The sequence below is a fragment of the Fukomys damarensis genome, unplaced genomic scaffold (assembly GCF_012274545.1).
Source record: "Fukomys damarensis isolate Sample0158 unplaced genomic scaffold, DMR_v1.0_HiC HiC_scaffold_38, whole genome shotgun sequence".
Classification (NCBI taxonomy): domain Eukaryota; kingdom Metazoa; phylum Chordata; class Mammalia; order Rodentia; family Bathyergidae; genus Fukomys; species Fukomys damarensis.
The window spans coordinates 30909107-30930537 of record NW_022900950.1 but is presented as its reverse complement, the minus strand read 5'-3'; the positions used below and the strand labels follow the sequence as shown (position 1 = coordinate 30930537).

At 38.3% G+C, this 21431-nt stretch overlaps 1 protein-coding gene and 2 non-coding genes across 3 annotated transcripts; all 3 read right to left on the bottom strand.

Annotated features, from left to right (window-relative positions):
- Positions 1-7590: 7590 nt before the first annotated feature.
- On the bottom strand, positions 7591-12286 carry Rpl21 (ribosomal protein L21). Its single transcript, XM_010623830.3, has 6 exons — positions 12054-12286; positions 10020-10098; positions 9505-9566; positions 8601-8713; positions 7950-8100; positions 7591-7790 (listed from the first exon to the last, which is right to left on the bottom strand). Exons 2-6 carry the CDS (start codon positions 10084-10086, stop codon positions 7701-7703), a joined length of 483 nt encoding a protein of 160 aa, XP_010622132.1. The 5' UTR covers positions 10087-10098; positions 12054-12286; the 3' UTR covers positions 7591-7700.
- On the bottom strand, positions 8427-8557 carry LOC117284670. The gene has a single exon (XR_004515761.1). It is a non-coding gene; the product is annotated as a small nucleolar RNA SNORA27 (small nucleolar RNA).
- LOC117284666 lies at positions 8822-8891 on the bottom strand. Its single transcript, XR_004515757.1, has one exon. It is a non-coding gene; the product is annotated as a small nucleolar RNA SNORD102 (small nucleolar RNA).
- Positions 12287-21431: the final 9145 nt, after the last annotated feature.

The following is a 21431-nucleotide window of genomic DNA, read 5'->3' as shown; positions in this document are numbered from 1 at the left end:
AATATTTATAGTATAACATTTTCCCATTCCAATAGAAAATTATTAATACTACCCTAACAGGAATATGGAAGAGACATGAACTTGAGTATTTTATTTTTACCACACATTCAAAGACTTCAAAAGAAGTATGATATAAATTTGGATATGGGTTCAATTGAATAAAAACAGAAGATAATTAACTAGTTCAGAAAAGAGAATTAAAAAGTTCATAATCATGGCTCTAACTTTAACAAAGGGCTAAATAGGGCCAAGGATTCAGCTCTTGGCACTGTACCTGCCTCAAAAGCAAAAGGTCCCGAGTTTGATCCCTGGTACCAAAAAAAGGGTGGTGGTGGGGAAATATTTCATAGTATTTTTCTTCATTTTCATTGTTAAGTATAAGAAAAGAGAATTGTATAAGGGGTGAAATTTATAAATTCACAATGTGTGGGGACTGCTCATTATTTAAAAGGAGCTACATTTCAAGGCAGACATGTAATTTTATCAATGCACACACAAATACACTTCAAGCTTAAATTTCTATTGAATTCATCTCTTCATTTAACCTTCTAAAACCATAGGACATCCACTCAGGACTGCCCAAGAGAAAGGTGGAACTACCAATCTAGAGCTTCAGAGATTGTGAGCTTAAGTATGTTAAAGAAGGGTTCTCAAACTTCAGCATGCATTTTTTTTTCATTAAGTTTACTGGTACATAGAGCTTGTTAAAGATGGAGGGCTGAGCCCCACCCCAAGAATTTCAGATTCAATAGGTTTGTTTTGTAGTGCTGGGGACAGAACCCAGGGCCTCATACACTAAGCAAACCATCTACTACATCCCCAGCCCTAGATCTATATTTTTAACAAGTTCCTAGATGATGCTACTGTTGCTGGCCAGAGGACCACACTTTGAGAGCCATTGGTTTAGATTACACAGGAAGAAATTAAGAGAGAAGTCAATCACAAATGTGGAGTATCAAGGAGTCAGGTGGGTGAAGAACCTTAGAGAAGATCGCAGAAGTCTCTGGAAAAGAAATTGGTTGGCCCTGCCAAATACGGAGATAACAAATTAAAATAGGCCTCTACATGTATTAAATAACCAAGTTTTTGGCAACCTTAGAGGATACAGTTGCGTAATAATGGGAGGCAGAAGCCAGATTTGCAGTGGGCGACCAGGAAATGTAACTATCAAAGGAACCAGAAAGGCACAGGAAAAGACAGTCTGGCTAATGTGTTAGGTTTTCAAGTCTAAAGGCTGAAATCAAGGCAGTGAAATGGGGCCAGGATACAAGATAAATGAGGAATAATTTGGGTGTCAAGAAGCAACAGCTGTACCTGGGCATGGTGGCACACAATTGTTATCCCAGCAATGCCAACACCCTCAGAGGCTGAGGCAAAAGGATCACAAATTACAGCCCGGCCTGGGCAACTTAGTGAGATAGTCTCAAAAAATGAAAAGGGTTGGGAACGTAGCATAGCGTGAAGGTTCATGGTTCAATATTGAGTATTGCCAAAAGAGGAGGGTGGCATAGAAACAAGAGCTCTGTCAAGGCCAGCTCTCCCTTTGTTCTTTTACACTTCCATTTACTTTGTGGGAATATTTCTGCTTCTTCTACATCGTCACCTCCTTAAGGAATACAGTTCTATGGTGCTGCCTTCATCCTCCTTCCCCAGCAGAATATTTCCTAATTTAAGATCTATAGATACAAGTTGATTAAAAACTTAAGGCTCCTTCAATAAAACATACTAGGAATCAAAAAGTATTAGGGCCGGGAACTTGGTTCAGTGGTTTCGCCGCCTGCCTTGCAAGCGCATAGGGGCCAAGTTTGATACCTCTCTGTACTGAAACAAAATTATTACAAAGAGTAATAAAGGCACAGAAAAATAAAGTCTGTTGTTTTTCATAGACATTAGGGGACAATCTTGATAAAACTTGAGCAGAGGCTATGCAAAGAAAAGGGGACAAACCATAGAGATCTATGAAGGAAAAAACCTTCTACACAGAGGAAACATTAAATACAAAAGGTCTGAAACAAGAATGTGCTTGGCATATATATCAAAGGCTCAGCAAGGAAGCTGTGATTGAAACCAACTTTGAGGACAAAGTCGTCAAAATCAGAAAGGTTGCCCAGATAATGGAGCGTTTTGTAGGCCAGGGTCATTGTCAGGTCAGGAATGATATTCAAAACTGTGAGGCTAAATATCACCCAGAGAATAAAGGTATGGAAACATTGGGAGACTAGAAAGTGATCCTGTAGACTGCAAAGGAGATAAAAGGAAACCAGGAAAGTGTTCAAATTCAGTACAGAAAAATGTAACATTTCCTCTCACCAAATTACCAAGACTGTATAGTAATAATCACTGCTGGGGAGTGCTATGAAGCCAGCATTTTCATGCATTGCAGACTGGAGTGCAAAGTGGTACAAGCCTTTAAGAATCCATTTTCAAAATGAATCAAGCATCTGGAAAACACACATTCTTTAACTGAGATTTGCTTGTGAGGAATATATCTTTAAAGATTAACTCAAAACACTAAAAAAATTTTATGCATATTCATATTACTGCCATTAAAGGCTTTTCGGAAAATTGCTGTGCTAGCAAATGGAATTTTCCCTAAGAATGTTTTTCCACACCAGTTCTCACTCTTCCCATTCTCAATGTCCAGCTTCATCAGCTGTTCTGAATTGATACATCCCCATTTCCTCTCTAAGTGACAATACCACTTTTTACCAGGCTGTAGTAAGATTGCACAAAAGACCTGTAGGAATCATGTGCATTAGTTCTCTATCCTCACTGTTATAGACAGCTAAGCTAAGGAGAAATATTATATAGGCTGTCGGACAGGGTTAGGCTTTGAATTCAAACAAAGGTAAAAACACATTACAATGGCCGGAGGTGCATCTATTTGAGGCCAAGCCTCAAGATAAAAGATGAAATGACCATGCTTAGGTGGCAACAACTGTTCTAATGAAGTCTAGATAAATATCAGTTACCTCCATGGGTGACCAGGAACCTCACTCATTCCTTCCTGAAAAGTTCTTTGTTCCTTCATGTACTTGTTACTTGACTTTCCCCATTGAATCAATGCTAAGTGACTTTAAAATCTTAAATTAAAATTTCCCATGTACATTTAGAGGTCCAGTATTATTTCCTATATTTTACTGAGCAGGTGACAGGTGAGGATAAAACTTGCTGGGAGAAATGAAGGGATGCCCAAGTTCTCTTGACTATTCCCCAACAAATGAGTTTTAACAATCCCAAGTATTCATAAGCACAAATTACTGGCTCTCAAATCTTGGAGAAATGTTTTGTAAACTCTACACGAAAATAAAGTTGAACATACAGAAATCAGAATGTAGATGTTTATTTTTTGAAGAGCAGTATTTATTAACCTAATTCAAAGAGAATTTATTGAATGTTTACGATGTATCAGGCACTAGGAATGTAAAGTTTCATATGACAATCCCTAAATACAGGTAGAGGAAGTGTTTTTTATTTTCACCACTGAAATTTTAAACCTAGGGAATCTCAACTGAGATACATCTCTAGACTTTATTTTTTGAGAGAAGTCACTGGGCTTAAACCTGCAATCCTCTTGCCTCAGCCTCCCAGAGTGATAGGTGTGCATCAAAACACTCAGTTTTAAAAAATTAAAACATTGGTGGTTTTGAGTATAACTCAGAACAGCTCTTGCTTAGCATGTAGAAGGCCCTGGGTTGTTCCCAGCACCACCAAAAAAAAAAAAAACCCTAACCCATCTGTCATGGGAACAACTATGTAGGAAACTAAGGAGTTGCCTTCAAACTGTTTCCTTTCTAATGATAAGCAGTCTTCAATCCTCTTCTTACAATCGGGCAAGGTATCACCTACAACTTGTTAGATGTTGAAGGACAAATAGGAATTCACCAACTGAACCAAGGAATTTCAGGCAAAGCCAGGTACATGTGCAAAAAAACCGGGAAAAACGAATTTTTCCTAACAGCTAAAGCATAAATGTAACAAAATGAAAAGAAAAACAATTTAGTAGGAGCTAAATACCAGGTCAAGTATGTGATGGTACTGAGGGTATTTACATTCATTCAATTGTATACATTTTAAATATGTGCAATTCTTTGCCTATCAACTATACCTTAACAAAGCCATGTTAAAAAAAAAAAAAAGGACTACCCACCCCTTATAAACTATTGGTCATCAGGTCTCCAATAGTCAAGACTGCCTGAGGAAATCCTTGGCATCAAGATTATGGATTCAGTCCCAGCTTTGTCAGCTTCTGGAAGGGTGACAATTGTGCGATTCCTTCTTTTTCTTAGCATAAAATAAGGTAGTTCCCACATCTTTAAGCAGTCAAAAGGATCACACAGCATACCTTTAATAGGTATGGTCAGGAAAGGTTAGTAGTGTAATTCTCACTGATAATACACTACTAGAAGGCTAGCTGCATTGCTGCAGGATGCTCAGAGTGCACAATAAACAAAGATGACCTCTCATGAGGCCATGGTACAGGAGAGCCTTGCCCTGCCCAGAGCTGCTAGCCTTATACTGTGTTTGTGGCAGTGGTAGCTGATACACCTGCCTAGTGGCTGGGCCATACTGTCAGCCTGCTACATTAAAAAAGACCTCTCAATTTCACTGTCATGTAGTTTCTACACAACTCCAAGAGCATTTTAGGTGTTCCCACTGCATACAGTATCAAGAGCTGTGAGTTAACTACTTATGACCAACCACCACATGGTCAATTTTTCTTTTTCTTTTTTTGGTACTGGGGATTATTGAACTTGGGACCTTGTGTTTGCAAGGAAGGCAGAGGAACCACTGTGCTAAATCCCTGGCCCCAGATGGTCAATTCTAACATTTAAGACTGTTACTCTGTACCCTAAACCAAGGCAAAAGCTTATGGGCACAATGGTTTTCTTTTAGCCACACTGCCTATTTAATACAGATGCTTTATCCTTAAACCAGAGATGTTAGTTTACAAAAAAACCCTAGAATTTGAAGCATTTCATTTAGATTTAGATGCTGCAAGAGTATTCTGCATTTGAGGAAGTCATTCCAACTAGTCTACAATCAAGTGCTCCCCATTTCTAAAGCTTAACAGAAACTGGTACTGGAGCAGCTGTTGAAGAATCTCCAAACCAATAAAGACCTAGAGATACATGAAGTAGGCCATGTACCTCAAAGCTGTCAGGCATATTCTGCCGGTACTACCTCAAAGGAAGAGTCCTACAGGTTACCACCAATAAGAACACCCTGTGAGAGGAAGAGCCAAAGGAAAAAAAACCATCATCAGGACCAGGACCCTATTTTTCAAGGCAGTAAATGCAGTGGCTGTCAGTGACCATGAGAAAAGGGAGGAAATAATTTTCTTCAGTATGTTTAAGATATGAATTCTGTTTTTTGCTCTACACAAAAGAATTTTGAATGAGATCTTTACATATACCAATAATTTACAAATCATGACAATAAAAATTATAAAGATAATTTGGGGAATAACAATATTAAAGTACTATTATATACAAAGTTAAAGCTAAAAAAATGGAAATTTCAATTTCATGAGTACTTCATACTATACAAAGTATAGGAGAGGCAAATCATATGTACCCTTAAAAAATGAAATAAATGAAATTATTTTGAGTAATGATCTAATTCTGATCTTCCAAAATACTCTAAACAAACTGGGCGTGGTGGCACACACCTGTAATCCTAACACTCAGGGGTCTGAGGCAATTCAAGGTGAGAAACCCTATCTCAAAAAACCAATACTCTTAGTTGTGAAGGAAAACTATTGAGGTTCTCAACTGGTAGATAATGAAAAGCTGACAGTTACTGAATGTGATACCACGTTGTGCTTACTATTTCCATCTCATCCTCACCACACCTTTCTCAAGTAAGAAAACTGGGCCACAGGTTAAGCAACTTTCAACATTAATAACCAGTCTAGAAACTGCTATACAACAATATAATACTGCTTTTAGAAATGGCAAAAAACAATGGGAGGATAAATTTCAAATATAATCATCTTATTTTCATTTCTGTAGTACTGGGGATTGAACCCAGGGCCTTTACACAGAGCTACATACATCCCTAACCCTTTTTATTATTTAGGGGGTATCATACTAAGTCACCAAACCCCACAGGTTACGCTTCAACTTGCAATCCTCCTGCTTCAGCCTCCGAGTGCTAGGATTATAGGCATGCCACCATCATGCCCAGCCAGTAATTGTATATGCAACTCTCCACTACTACAATGCAAATGTAAGGACAGTTCATAACTACTATCTATTATGTTAAGCATTCACTGAGATTCAAATCTAGGCTTGCTGATTACAAAAGCAATATTGTCCCTATTTCCCAACCTACTTTACTAGAAAGAAATCCAAGGTGATTATTTTATTCACCAAAGCCACTACTACTTGGAAATACAAAGATTGTCAAGTTGAGCCCAGTATCGGACAGAACATTACTTGTTTACTAAATACAAAAACACAGTAAATATAACCTAAGAGGGTAGCAACAGAGTAAATGTAGAATATAAACAAAATAGACTCAAGGCATGTTATAGTGAGGGTTCTGTTTGAATGACAAAGGTTAAGGCTGTTTATAAATTTGCTTATTAGTCCCCTTATAAAGGAGCTAGAGAAACTAGCCTAGACCCCAATCCAAACCAAGTGTTCTTCCCTCTTCTGACCAGGTGGGAATAGTGCGTGTACTGTACCTCTCTGACGGATGGCAACAAGGCATCATCTCTGAAGTGGGGGACCAGGATTTCACTGGACACCAAACTTGCCAGCACTTTGCTCTAGGACTTCCTAGCCTCTAGAGCTGCAAACATTTAAGATTCTATTGCGGGAGATTAAATAAAAAGGGATGGGTTGTGGTACTGTGTGGACATGCACCAATACTCCACAAGGAATGTGATCACGTGCTACAAAAACATGTACTTTTAATAAACAAAATCTCTAGCATTTACATACTTTCCAAGTGTTTCAAGAAATGCTCAAAGCAATTCAGAACTAGAACATACAACAGGGTGCTTTAAACAATTTAAGTGAAATCCCATATATTGACTTCCATTTATTTTGATACATCTTAAACCTAAGTGTAAATAAGGTTCAAATGGTATTGATAGTGTGAAAAGGAAGAAAATGGGTAAAGGGGAAGTGGGAAGGACAGGGGAGGGGAGGGGAGGGGAAAGAAGGGAAAAGAAACAATGTAAAAAAAGGAAAAAATGGCCACAAAGCCTTTCTAAATAGGGAAGGGAAAGGGTGTCAAGGGAGGGAAGGGGTCTGGGGAAAAAAGAAACCAAGACTTATTATGTAAAGATATAAGATCCCAGTGATAAATAACTATTGTTTGCTTTAAATGTACCAATAAACTTAATGGGGGAAAAAAAAATTTTTTTTTGATACATCTTGTCCAAAACATGATTTAGAGGATTTTCAAGCCAATATAAATATTTCATAAATATGTGGTCATTTAGGTATACATTTGCTCTATACCTGACATCTTTCGGTGAGAAAACACTGAAGAGTAAAGACCTCACACAATTAACTGGGTATAATGAGAATTTGCTCCAAATATTGTTTCTCTGAGGTAAAGGCACCACACACCTGCTCAATTAAGAAAACCATCCTTACAACACAGGATGATTTTTTATTTTTTAAGTTGGGCTTAGGGCACTCAGCTGCTGATTAGGAGCTTCAAGGCAGAGCTACAGCCCCAGCTTACGCCATGAATTCATAGGGAATAGGTTCCAACAACTCAGGCTCCTTCCCATTGGTTCTCACGAAGTGTGCTTCTCTGGGTGGGGCAGGCTGTTCAGGGGAAAAAAAAAAAGCTTTTATGTAAAGTACTACAAATCAACATTTAAAGTATTCTTTGAAATAATGTTTACACTCAATTCTTAAATGTCATGAAAAAAATCAGCAGATTTTAAAGAGGTATGCAAAATTAATACCGAGTCAAGGTCTCACCTGGCGCTTCAGCTGAACCCAAGTCCCTTTTTCTTTGGCTTCCTTCTTTTTCTGATCATTTTCCTTGACACGTTTCAGGAAGCTATCTCGACTCTTTGAGTGTTTAATGTGCTCAATACGCACATTAATCCTCTTGGCAAGTATCTTGCCCCTGGAGAGAGCAGAAATTTTTAACAAATGCTTTAAAAAAAAAAAAAAAAAAAAATGGAAATACAGAAAGCCGTTTAGACAGTGCCATATAGTAAATAAATTTAATTAATCAAGATGGTTAAGTAATGGCCTGATTGTATGTAATCATTAATTCCATTACAAGATGCTGCGAAAATCCCTGTATCAAACAAAGGTACTCTTCTGAGGTGAGAGCCCCTGAACACTAGTAATTTAATCAAAACCAGATCACCACTAAAATACTTTCTTTGTTATAAAAAGAACTGCTTAATACCAAACTGTGTAAGACTTTCCAACAAATCTACTTTAATTTGTTTCCTCTGACAGGTTACAAGACAAACATTCAGTTTGCCTGAGTTTTAAAAGGATATTATTTCTTTTGCCCCACTTGAATGACCAATAAAGACATTAAGTCCAATTGGCAAAGTGAAAGGGGGTATATGAAGGAATGCTAATTAGTCAGACAACTATGACATTACTTACTTAACTTGCTTGTTTACAACAATGCCAACAGCATGCTGGGTAACATTGTAGACTCTTCCAGTTTTGCCATGGTAACATTTGTGTGGCATCCCTTTTTGAACAGTACCCATTCCCTGGTCAAGGTTAGAGACAATGTTATTATTCCAGCAATCTCCCTTCCTTCTATCCTTTTATTAGTGTGACTAAGATATTTTAAGATTTCCTTTAAATGCTAACTCAAGAGCTTTCAGAGCCGGTGAAATGTGTTTTTCACATTGCTTTTTCAATCACAAAGACAGTCATCATTAAGCTCTGGAGTGTTAAGATATAGTTCAACACTGGTCACAGAAGAACACAGATTTTACTGGGGCGTTCATAAAGGCAGCACTCTCCATCTCTAGCAAAACTTAAATTTTGGGGCCAGGGATTTAGCTCAGTGGTTCCGCCAGCAGACGCACAAGCACAAGGACAGGAGTTCAATCCCCAGTACCCAAAAGAAAAAAAAAATAAATAAAAAACACCAAGATATTCTTTTTCATCATAATCAAATGACACCCCCTATTTTCTACTACTTAACTTTTAGCAGGTAGTGAAAAAAATTAAGACCCATTAAGAATAAAACTTTATTTTTTTGGTATCAGGGATCAAAACCGGGTCCTTGCACTAAGAATAAAAGTTTAAAACAGCCCTTCTTTAGTCTTACACTTTTTTCCCCCCAGCACCAGGGATTAAACCTATGGTCTTTATACTGAGCTACATTATCTATCCCTAGCCCATCTTATTTTGACATGCCCTCACTAATTTGCTCAAACTTTCCATTTTCCTGCCTTAGCCTCCCAGAGTGCTGCAATTACAAGTATTTGAATTCCTACAGGATTTATATCCAATTTTTCTAACTTCATTTGTGCTCAATTTTATAACTTACCTTGATGTCTACAATATCACCCTTTTTGTAGATTCGCATGTATGTAGCCAAAGGAACAACCCCTGAAAAAAGAGTCCATTTAAGACAAAAATCCACAAAAACACTTTTAAAAAAAGCTAGGCTTCCACTTTCCAACACACATCTTTTCTTTTTTCACTGCAAAACTAGAGATTGAAGCCAGAAGCACTGAGCTACATTCCCAATCTTTTTGATAACTTTTGACATAAGGGTCACTAAATCACCAAAGCTGGCTTCAAACTTAAGATGTCTTCCCTCAGGTTTTTGAGTAATTATGATTTCGGGTATGCACCAAGCCAGGTGCACACACTTTGACAGTTTAGATATTTTAAAATCTTGCCAATAGACAATTTCTCCAGAAAGCAAAGCCAGTCTACTACAGGACAACTTCTCTCCAAACTTTAATCCTATACTTATTAGAAATAACTCAGGTATGTTCTGGTTATTTACTATTACTGATGAACATGCTTTCCCTCAAGGAGGGTCAATTTACTTACCATGTTTTCTAAAAGGCCTAGAGAACATATACCGGGTTCCCCTCCTTTTCCCCTTTGTGTTCGTCATTTTGGCAAATTACTGAAAGCAGAAAGTATAAAAATTAGTCAAATATCAACTAAGTTTGTTGGCATCTGCCCCTTTAACTGCTCCCCCCAAAAGACCTATAGTTTCAATGCTCTATTTCAGTGGTAATTTGAAATCTAAGAGGCTGGATGGAGCACCCACCAATCGCTATTTCCTTTAAAGGATAAAATCCCTGTCATTTTAGCAGCTAAGGTCTTCGCCAAAACAGCCCAAGTTCTGTAACATTGAAACTCCTAAGCACAATTAAGTATTAAATCAGTATACCTTCCCTATCAGAATATAAAAACACGTATCTATAAAACCCAGCCAAGAATGCTAAAAACCTTGCAATCACAGTACTATCTAGGTAACTTACTATTGGAGAACATAACACTCAGCCTCAGATTCAAAGGGTGGATAAAACCCTTTTTCTTACTGACCCAATTTTCTGTGAGTGTATTTCAACGTTATCATCTGCTTAAGCAACAATTTCTCAACTCACTACATAATGCTATTTATTATTTGTTTACTAGAATATGTAAAGAGGATAGAAAGGGAAAACATATACTGGTAAACTAAGTCTAGGCTGTCATTTCCTGGAAGATCTACATTTAAGCTCACATTTCTATTCGTAAAACGGAGTTAGCACTTTTACACTGAAGTAATGTCTATATAAGGAACTCAGCAATTTTGGTGGATTACTCTGTAACTGGGATCTTCTTTCTTTTTTGAGGCAGGGTCTTGCTATATAGCTCAAGCCAGTCTTTAACTATGTATGTAGTCCAAGATTGCCTCAAATACCTTCTGTGTCCCTCCCAAGGATAAATGGTTATTTTGTCATTTTCTAATAATTCACCTATTTATAGCAGTGATAGTGAACCTTTTAGAGATGAGTGCCAAACTGCAACCCAAAACTGAATTCTCTTTTTAGAGTAATAAGGCAACTACATAACTTGTTCTAATCCTTAACATTCTCCCAAACAGTATGAAATTTATATTTATGCTCCACATATTCAAGTCACTTTGGGGAGCCCAAAGGCAGCAAAATCAGTAATGTAATTTCTGACCCCAAAGCCCGTGTTTCTCCAAGCCCTTTTTTCAGAGTAAAATATCCATTCTACCCATAAACCCCACATACATAAAACAAGTTTTTTAACACAATACTCATCGTGCAAGCCAATGACGGATAGTCTATAAAAGTTAAATTAAAAAGAGAAAAAAAAAATGAGATCCATCCTATAGTGAACCCTTGTTTCAACTCTGGTAGTTGGCTGTTTGTTGGCTGTTAATATATCCAGACTAGACCATAAGTTTCTGAAGTTTCTACTAAATAACTTTCACCCTAAACTTGTAAATCACGTACACTGTTTTGGAATCTAATATATGCTGTGCAGAATTAAACCAAACACCTCCTTCAGTATACATATTTGTGTGGATACTTTTAAAATTACTTTCTCTTCCTCTAAACGGCACCTGGGGCCAAAATTTAAGTGATTGGCCTCGCCAGACACAGAAACCGACGCCACAATCCCAAGTCCCCACTCAACAGCATCACTTGCTTAGGGATCAGACAGCGTAAAGATGCCACAGTGAAATGAGTTCGAAAAGTATCATGTCATGTGATCCTACAAATGGTGGCACGAGGGCTCAGGGCACCAAAGCTGGAGTTATGGAGACATACAAAGGACTTGTGTCTCCACCGGATCAACCCTATTCCCCTCGTGGCCAAAAGTCGGCTCCGTCTTTTTCTAGACAGTCCCTTTACAGAGCGGCGGCCTGGGACTCCGGCCCTCAGTCCCACACAGTGCACGAAGCGGACCTGGCAGGACATGCTAGGTTCTGCCCAGGGCAGTAGATTCCACACGGTCTAAACTGTCTCCCTAGGATCCTAACACACAGCATCGGCGGACACAGAGTTGTAATTAGAGTCTGTAGAACGCAAGAAGCCGAGAGCCACGCGGACACCCTACCTGGAAGATGGCGGTTCCGGCGGAAAAGAAGGAGGCGGCGCAGTGGCGCGCGCCTTACAAGGGCCTGTAGGCTGCCCGCGGCGCTGCCTGAAAGAAGTGCCAACCGGAATTGGCTTTTCTGGGCCAGGAAGTCGTCCCTGAGAACAGAGACTCCGTTAGGATATAGTACTATCCTCTTGCAAACAAGATAGAATCGGCCAACGCAAGCTGTCACTTGGATTGTGTCAGACAGTCCGGAAAGGGGCCTTCAAAGGCGTCAACAGGACGCCGACGTCTTGAACGTGCTGACGTATACTCTTGCGTCACGTCCTCGCCAAAAGCGAGCTTCTGCGTCACGTCCTTGACAGAAGCGAGCGCCTGCGTTTCCAAGTTGCGGTGGGCTGTTCGCGCGTGCCGCAGGAATTTTGGGGATCCTCGAAACTGCTGCTTTATAGGTTGTAGAGGTGATTACATGGACACAAAAATTAATTATAATTAAACAAATGCATGTAGTTTGTATGGCTTTCAGATTTCCATCTATTCTTATAAACGCACCCCCTGGAGAGTAATACCACTTTGGAAAGCAGTTGGGGAAAATCTAGTAAAACCGAAGATTTTAAAACGCTACTGTTGTGTAGGAACTATGATATGTGAACAAGGATATACATAAAAGCACTGTGGGTGGAAGCAAAAAATTAGAAATGTTCAGGACATAATGTAAGAATACATTATGCGTTGTAAACAGGATGAAGTAAATATATGCTGGCCAAACAAGACTGAAGTTAAACAGGGTAAGGCAAAAGGATGATGTAGAAGAAATACATAGTATGTAATTACAGTTTAAAAGCTGTAAAACAATGTTGTACGTTGCTTACATGTACGCTGGACCAATAGACTCAAATCTGTTCTCAAGGCTTGTTTGGATGTAAGTCAATACAGCTAAGATCTGGATGTTTACATGCTATAGATAGCAAAAGGCAGAAGAATCTTCTGTTTACCTAACTAACCCAAGTTGTTTGTATGTCAGGACAGTTGTAACTTGAGGGTCCACTGTATGTGTAATGAAAATGCTCAATAAATAAAAGGGAATGAAAAACAAGTTTAGAAATATGGCATCTTCCCACCTTTCAGCTGTCTACCTCATTTTTATCAGGGTAGAAAGATGCTCTCTTTCCACCTATAATGTGCCACCTTTATGGTTCTGTTTAATCTCATATTCCTTTCTAACTCCTATTCCAGATTTTCATTTTTATTCCATCAAGCTTTTACTTGAAAATCATGAAATTACTGGTTTTGTAAATCAGAAATGTTCAGGGACCAGAGATATAGCTCAGTGATAAAGCACTTGCCTAGTATGAATGAAGCACAAGCACCTCAAATGACACTAGCACCTCAGAACAAAACTGCCATCAGCAGTTGTCATATGGTTTACCTAAAAATAGTTACCTCTCCTCTCCCATTCTGTTTTCTATTTATTCTTTTTCCCCAGTCATGCTACTAAAACTTTTCTTTTCAAGGCATAAAGTACTTCTGTGTTGCCTATCTTAGTTACTTTATTCATTGGTGGGACAAAATACCTGATAACTGAAACTTAAAGGAGAGGCTTATTTTAGCTTATGTTTTAGTCCATAATCTGATGACTCCAAGCAGAATGGCACGGCAGAGGCATACTGGAGAAAAAGTTGTTCACTTCATAATCTAATCACCTTCCAAAGGTCCTGCCTATGATCTCCTGAGGCTTTGGGGGACCATCTAGATACAGCATAAACCAAAACTGTCCAGCCTGAAACACAAACTATTTTTGTCTGTTTTCATCTCAGATGCACTGGACTTCGTTGGATGCTTCTTGAAATTCTACCATTTTTGACCACTCCACGGTCTCTTGCTGTTTTTCCTTCCTGTTGTTTTCTTTGAAACAAGAAAGGTATCTTTGAGTTTTGAAACTAAATTACCTGGTCTTCTCTTTCAACACTGCTTTCCTAGGTAATTTTATTTGCTCCTATCATTTCAAATGTTCTTGTATGCTGCTTACTACCAGATTTGCTTCTTTAATTCAAGTGTCTCCTAAAAACTTCTACTCAACTTGGCATCTATTCTTAGATACCCTTAGCAGCTCAAAGTTAATATGTCCAAAATAAAGCTTTTGATTCCCATCCCTAAGCCTGTTTCTGCTCCATTGTTTGTCATGTCCGTAAATGGCATGAGCCTGTGTTATGGTCTAGATTTAAAATGCACCTCCCCATCTCATGTGTTTGGAAGATGATTGGATCATGAAGGGAGTTACTGATGTATTCATAGCTGACTTACTGTTAGGAAGTGGGAATCTGGTTAGAGGCAGGTCACTGGGGGTGTGACCTGTAAGGGTTCAATCTTGTCCCAGCTCTTGTCTTCTCACTCTGCTTCCTAGTCACAATGAGGTGAGCAACTTTTCTCAGCCCATCCTTTCCAACATGCCATTTTTGCCTTGGAGCCAGCCAGCCATTGAATAAACCAACTAAACCTGTTAGCTAAAATAAATTTCTCCTCCTTTAAGTGGCACGTGTTAGATATTTCGTCCCAGTTGTGATGAGAAACTGAGTGAGACAAGCAAGACATCCTGAAATCTTATTTTCATCTTGAAATTGTCCCTTATCTCCATATTGAGCCCATCAGCACATTTTGTTAGAGTTCCATTAATAAAATATTCCTGCAGTTTGCCTACCTCTTTGCATCTCTGTGGCTATCCCAACTAGTAATCTGATTCTGAACCATAGTAGTAAGCCTTTATGGTTGCTTTTTTCTCTCTTGCTCTAGTCTTTCCATTTTCTACATGGTAGCCAGAGTGGTCTTTTTAAAAATGTAAACTGGAACTGAGGCTCTATCTCAGTGGCAGATCATTTGCCTAACAGGCATGAGGCCCTGGGTTCTATCCCCAGGGCCACAAAAACAAAACCAAAATGTAACTTATTATACCCTTGCTCATAACCTTCCATAGGCTTTCCATTGTCTTTACACTACAATACAAACTCCTTGAGTCTTCCATAATCCTGAATAAACCATTTCTTGCCCATCTCTTCACTTTACTTGGTGTTTTTCATTTCTTCACTCCTTATGTTGTTTTCAGGTCTTCTTCAAGTCCATAAACAGTGCAGGCTATAGCCTTAGGATCTTTATGCATGCTGTTCCCTTTGCCTTTGTCACCTTTCTCATTTTGCTTCCTGCAAGATTTCCTAAAACAAGTGATGCCAATGATGGAAAAACCAGTGGGAGTCAGATGAAGACTCAACGAACATTCTAAGTAGAAGTAGTGTGGTATGCACACATGCGTATAAGCAATGTAGTGTGGTTTGTGCAAGACAAGAAAGTGGAAAAGGTAGGAAAGTAGATGGTGAAGGTTCTTAGGGTGCTGCTGAGTCATGGGCTGGGTTGTAGCTCAGTGGAGGACATTTTTTCCATGCACAAGGCTCTAAGTTCAACTCCAGAACAACAAAATGAAAACTAGAATCATTTTCTGTAGACAACAATGAAATCTATGACAAATTTCAAGAAGAGGCTTGATGATGATAATGGTGATAGCTAATATTTGCTGAACTCTTATTCTGACTGACAGTAAGTAATTTACAAATAGAATCTCATTTAAGCATCACAACAATCCCACCAAGTGACTGGTTCTATTGTTCCTGTGCCTATAAAAGGTTCTACAGTGTAAAAGTTGCTTTTCAGCTTTTTCATTACTGGGTATTCAGCTTTCTTAAGTCAGTAAATTGGGATTTGTACATCGGTTTTTCAGTTTTTGAAATTTTGTTCTTGCTTCGTGTTATTTGCATGCTTGTGATTGAAGTGTACATACATATAGATATCTTTAATGGAGTTCAGGAGAGTACAAAATTAGATACAGGTTATTTTTGGGTAGGGAATGGTTTGTGGTGTTTGGGATAAAACCCAAGACCTCACTCATGCTAGGCAAGAGCTCTACCACTGAGCTATACCTCCAACACTAGATGAGGGTTGTTATGGTTTATATCTAGATTTTCCCCAAAGCCTCAAGGACTGATAGGTGGGGCTTTTTGGAGTGGCTGGATCATGGGTAAGTAATACTGGATTAGTACAGTGATGGGCTTATAGCTGAGCGTGACATTGAGGGATGAATCCTAGTGGAAATAGGTGGGTCACTGTAGGCATGGCCCAGAGGGTGTATATATACTGTACATCCTTCCTTCTCTCTTGGTGATGTACTGCTTCCTGCCTGCCATACTCTGATCGGTTTCTTCTCTGTCATGCCACTTCTACAAACTGTGAGCCAAAATAAACCTTTCTTCTTTTAACTTGTAAGAGTTGGGTATTTTGTCCCAGCAATGAAAAAGTGACTAAGACAAGGGTAATCAATTATTTTAACCTGGAAATCCCATAGATAAATTATTAATTACTTATAAGCAATATTCCTAATAATCAAGTTAACTCATTTATATTGTTAGTTGAATTGGATGTTGAAAGAATTTTTTAAAAAACTAGATACGTTGGATTGATTTGTTCTTAGCAGTTAAAATCTATTCCTCCTTCCAAGTAGTCCCCTTATTTACTTTTTTTATGGACTAAAGTTTTATTAATTCCAGTATATTGTAGAGAAAGTTATAACTGGACTTTTATTTTTTCAGTTTTTTAAATTAATACGTTTGTAGTGCAGAATGATTGCATCTATCATGGGAAGTTCATACATGTACATACCACATTTTAATTCTATTTTCATCTCCTTCCCCTTCCTTCCCTCCCTCTCCTTTATCTTTTGCTCTTTATGTTTTGGGATTCTCATATAAGAGAAACACTAAATATTTAAGCTTGTGTGTCTGATTTATTTCACTTAACATTGTGATCTCAAAGTGCAGCCATTTTCCTACAGATCACTCACATTTACCCCTTTTTACAGCAGAGTAGTACTCTATTTGTATAAATTCGACATTATTTTTATCCATTCATTTGTTGATGGACATATAGGTCACTTTCACAATTTATCTATTATGAACTGTGCCGCTATAAACATGGATATGTGTATATCACTATAATATGATGTCTCACTCTTGGGAAGATTCCTAGAAGAGGAATAGCTGTTTTGCTCTTCTGGATCTCTTCTGGTTCCATATGAATTTTAGGATTGTTTTCTCTAGTTTTGTAAGAAATGTTATTGGTATTTTGTTTATGATTGTGTTAAATCTTTATGTCATGTTTGGAAGTATGGCTGTTTTCACTGCCTGTCCAGGTACAAGGAGTATCTTTCCTTCTTTTGATGTCCTCTTCAATCTCCCTTTTAAGAGTATTGTAGTTTTAATTGTAGAGATCTTTTACTTCCTTGGTTAGACTAATTCTTAAGTATTATATTTTTCTTTTTTTTAATTACATTTTTCTTGATGCTATCGTAAATGGTAATTACAGCACTTGGAAGGGTCACCATGAAATTGAGGCCAGCTTGTACTACATAGTGAGATGCTTGAAAGAAAGAAAGAAAGAAACTGCAGAGGGTAGACCTAGAGTTGAACTCAACTGAAGTTGCATCAGTTCACCATTTTGGATATGATGTAGGAGTTTGTTTGTTTGTTTTTGGTACCGGGGATTGAACTCGGGTCCTTGCATTTGCCAGGCAGGCGCTGGAACCACTGAGCTAAATTCCCAGCCCTGAAGTAGTATTTTGGATTGAAGTTGCTTTATCTAAAAAAATAAGACAGTCAGGCCGGGTGTAGTGGTGCATGCCTGATCCCAACACTCGTTTGGATATGATGTAGGAGTTTGTTTGTTTGTTTTTGGTACCGGGGATTGAACTCGGGTCCTTGCATTTGCCAGGCAGGCGCTGGAACCACTGAGCTAAATTCCCAGCCCTGAAGTAGTATTTTGGATTGAAGTTGCTTTATCTAAAAAAATAAGACAGTCAGGCCGGGTGTAGTGGTGCATGCCTGATCCCAACACTCGTGAGGCTGAGGCAGGAGAATCGCTGTGAGTTCGAGACCAGCCTGGGCTACATAGTGAATTCCAGGTCAGTCTCAACTACATAGTGAGACCCTGTCTCAAAAAAAAAAAAAAAAAAAAAATTGTAAAAAAAAAAAAAAAAAAAAAAAAAAAGACAGTGATCTTTGGGTGGCTTTGGATAGCTTAGCAAAGTCCTGTGGTCTAGCAGGAAACAACGGAGATTATTGAGTCTGTGAGCTAATGCCAAAAAATCAGAATATTTAATGAATGCCAGTACCTCTTAGTGTTCCTAACAAGAAACACCCAGAAACTCCAGAAGATAAATGGAAAGCTACTCTTAAAATTTTAAATATTACTATTTCCCTTCTGTGGCTTGCTAGACATAGTACTCTTACCTTTGTGATCAATAGCCAAATTTTTGTTAGGTTATAAAAAATTTGGCTGTACACAGTACTGTGCCTGTATACAGTACATTGTGCTTCCAGGAATTGGATATTTGAGGCTTGGGAACTACCAAGGAGGTATGAATGCTTGCTTATATAATATCAGGGGATTTGAACCAGTAGGGTCCCTTTGTCAATAGATCTGGCTATGCATCCTTGCAAAGAGCAATAGTCAACCCGAGAGTAACTTTTCCATTGTACTTTGTTTAGGAGCTGTGCAGATTTATGGGCAAGCAAATAGAATTGACTCTTGCTGAGACACCACCAGGAGGCCCTCCTTAATCCCTGAGGTTCTATACTGAATCTGTGGAGATTTCACTTATTCCATCTGTCTCATCATTAATTTGGATCTTGTTATTTGCTATGGCTCACTCTTGCCTTATAAATTTCCCTAAAAATTTATAGAACATTACCTTTAATCTGATATCAATTCTTAGTTACTAAAATTAGTACCTCTATTGAAATAGTTGAGAAAGTTGAAATAGTTGAGGAAGCATTGGTTTCCACTGAGAAGAGTTTCTCATGGAATTTCTGAGAAATCACTATTGCCAGTAGTGGAATGAGGCAGACCCTATCAAATTATTGACCAAGTAGAGACAGGAAATGTATAAAAGTGATGAAGGCAGTTGAGGAAGCTATTGATATGGTTTATGGGAAAGCACAATTTGAAAATGTGGACATGTGTACAGTGTTAAGAGTTTTGTAATAGGTGGGAAGCATCTAGTAGACTGGTAATAAGTACACATGTGTTTTGTATGTGTATTTGTTTGTGGTACTGGGAATTGAACCCATGGTTTCAAACATACTGGGCAAGTGCTGTATCACTTTAACTACATTGCTAACCCTTTCTAAATTTGAGTTTGAGACAAGGTCTTGCTAAGTGGCTCAGACTGGCCTTTAACTTACCGTCACATTCCCTCAGCCTGATGCGTAGCTGGAATTACACGTATGCACCACCATCCCTGGCTCACTAATACTCACTTCTAATGACTCATCATTTTCCTAGGTGACACTATCACCTGGAGCAATGAATGTATATTTCTGGCAAAGTTACTTTTATTTGCGAAGAAGGGAAGAAACTCATCCTCTGACCTCGTATATTTGCTTCATGATGATTTAGACGAGGGCACTCAAATAAAATTCATGTTTTTAGTCCTCATTGATTGATTGATTATGGTAACCTGGACCTGAGCTGAGAGCCTTCATAGTCTGATTTCAGACTCACTGAAGATTAAAGATTGTGAAGATTAAAGATTAATGTGAACTCACCAGGAAGAAAAGTACCTTCACAAGTTACTATTTTTGTCATCTCTGAACTAGACAGCTAGTGGTGGAAATAATTTACTCAAAGAGGTCGAGGCCTTCACAGACATGAAAATAGGCCAGGAGTTAGTAGGGGGGACATCACTTATATAGGAATATAGTAGAGATGGGTCCCTATATCCAAATTTGTGAAAAAGAAGGTTTCTTTTTCCACTATGGGAAACAGTACAAGCTTTGGAAGAAGATAGACAAGGTTCTATCTCACCATTCTATCAGTTCCTGTGTTTAAAGGGGTCTTACTGGGGCTAGTAGTATAATCCCACCTAGTTGGGAGACTGAGGCAGGAGAATCACAAGTTTGAGTCTAGACTGGGAACTTCATGAGACCCTGTCTTAAAATAAAAATTAAAAAGGACTAGGGATGGAGACCAATGCTCCCTGAGTTGAATTACAGTAAACACACACACACACACACACACACACACACACACACACACACGCTTGGATTTAAATTATTACATGAGATCATGAATATAGGATATCTTTTGCATTTTGTACCATACCTGGCACCTGATAAGTAAAAAGCACATAATTTTTCTTGCCCTCCTTTATGTCTCTTCATAGTCCAGCAGACCTCAGAGTCTGTTCTGTAAACACTGTCTCTAAGACCCTTGTGAGAGATCTCTGAGTCCAAACTATTTTCATGTGGTGGAGGTGTATCTGAGTGGTAGAGCACATACTTAGCACTAGTGAGGCCCTGGGTTTAATCCCAGCACAGCAAAGAAATAATTTATTTTCATAATAACATTAAGACAGTATTTGCCTTCAATCTTCACTCTTCAGTACATATCTGTTATGTATGGTGTGTGACAAAAAAGAAAATGTGCATGAGATATTTGTGCTACCTGACCAGAACAATGGGCATGTAGAGAGAAAAAGTACTTTACTGTCTTGGTTGAGAGCTGAGCTAACACCCTGAACCTGTCTCTATTCTACTAGACACTTCGTACTTGAAAGAATAACAAACTATGGTTCAGACTTTGGGTACAATATTTGGTAAGCATTTTTGAAAAATGAATTAAACCAGATTGTTATTTAGATGAAAACAACTGGTAGTGTTTGCTGCCAAAATATGAGCTCTTAGTTGAAAATTAGCAATTTGGAAAATTTGTAAACCACAAAACTTTGTAGGCCCCCAAAACTTTTCTCATGAGGTCAGTGAGATGATTAGCAGATGTTGTTTTATATTGAGTAATGTGTCAACATATGGATGATTTGTGTAACTAACTGAAGCCTATTTTCCAAGTAATCAATACATAATGTTACCAAATAATTTTGAACTGTAAGAGAGATCAGTAGATTTTAAAATAACAGGCTAAAATTTCATTGCTAGAGTTTCATATTTCACCTTGCAACTAATCTTTTAAAAAGCTGTCACCTGTTGAGTGTTGGTCACTATGAAACAGGAATAGACACAGTTTTCTGAAAGATTATTAAATTACCCTCTCTTTTTAATAAAATGTCTATATGAGTTTAGAATTTCTTCATTGTCTTAGTTACTTTCTCATTGCTGGGACAAAATATCCAACACCCACAAATTAAAGGAGGAAATGTTTATTTTAGCTCACAGTTTGTAGAGATTTCAGTCCCTAGTCAGCTGGCTCCAAGGCAGGGTGGCACGGCCAAAGGGCATGGCAGAAGAGAAAAAGTGCATAGCATGCCAGGCAGAAGGCAGTGAGCTCGCTTTCCCTCTTGCCCTT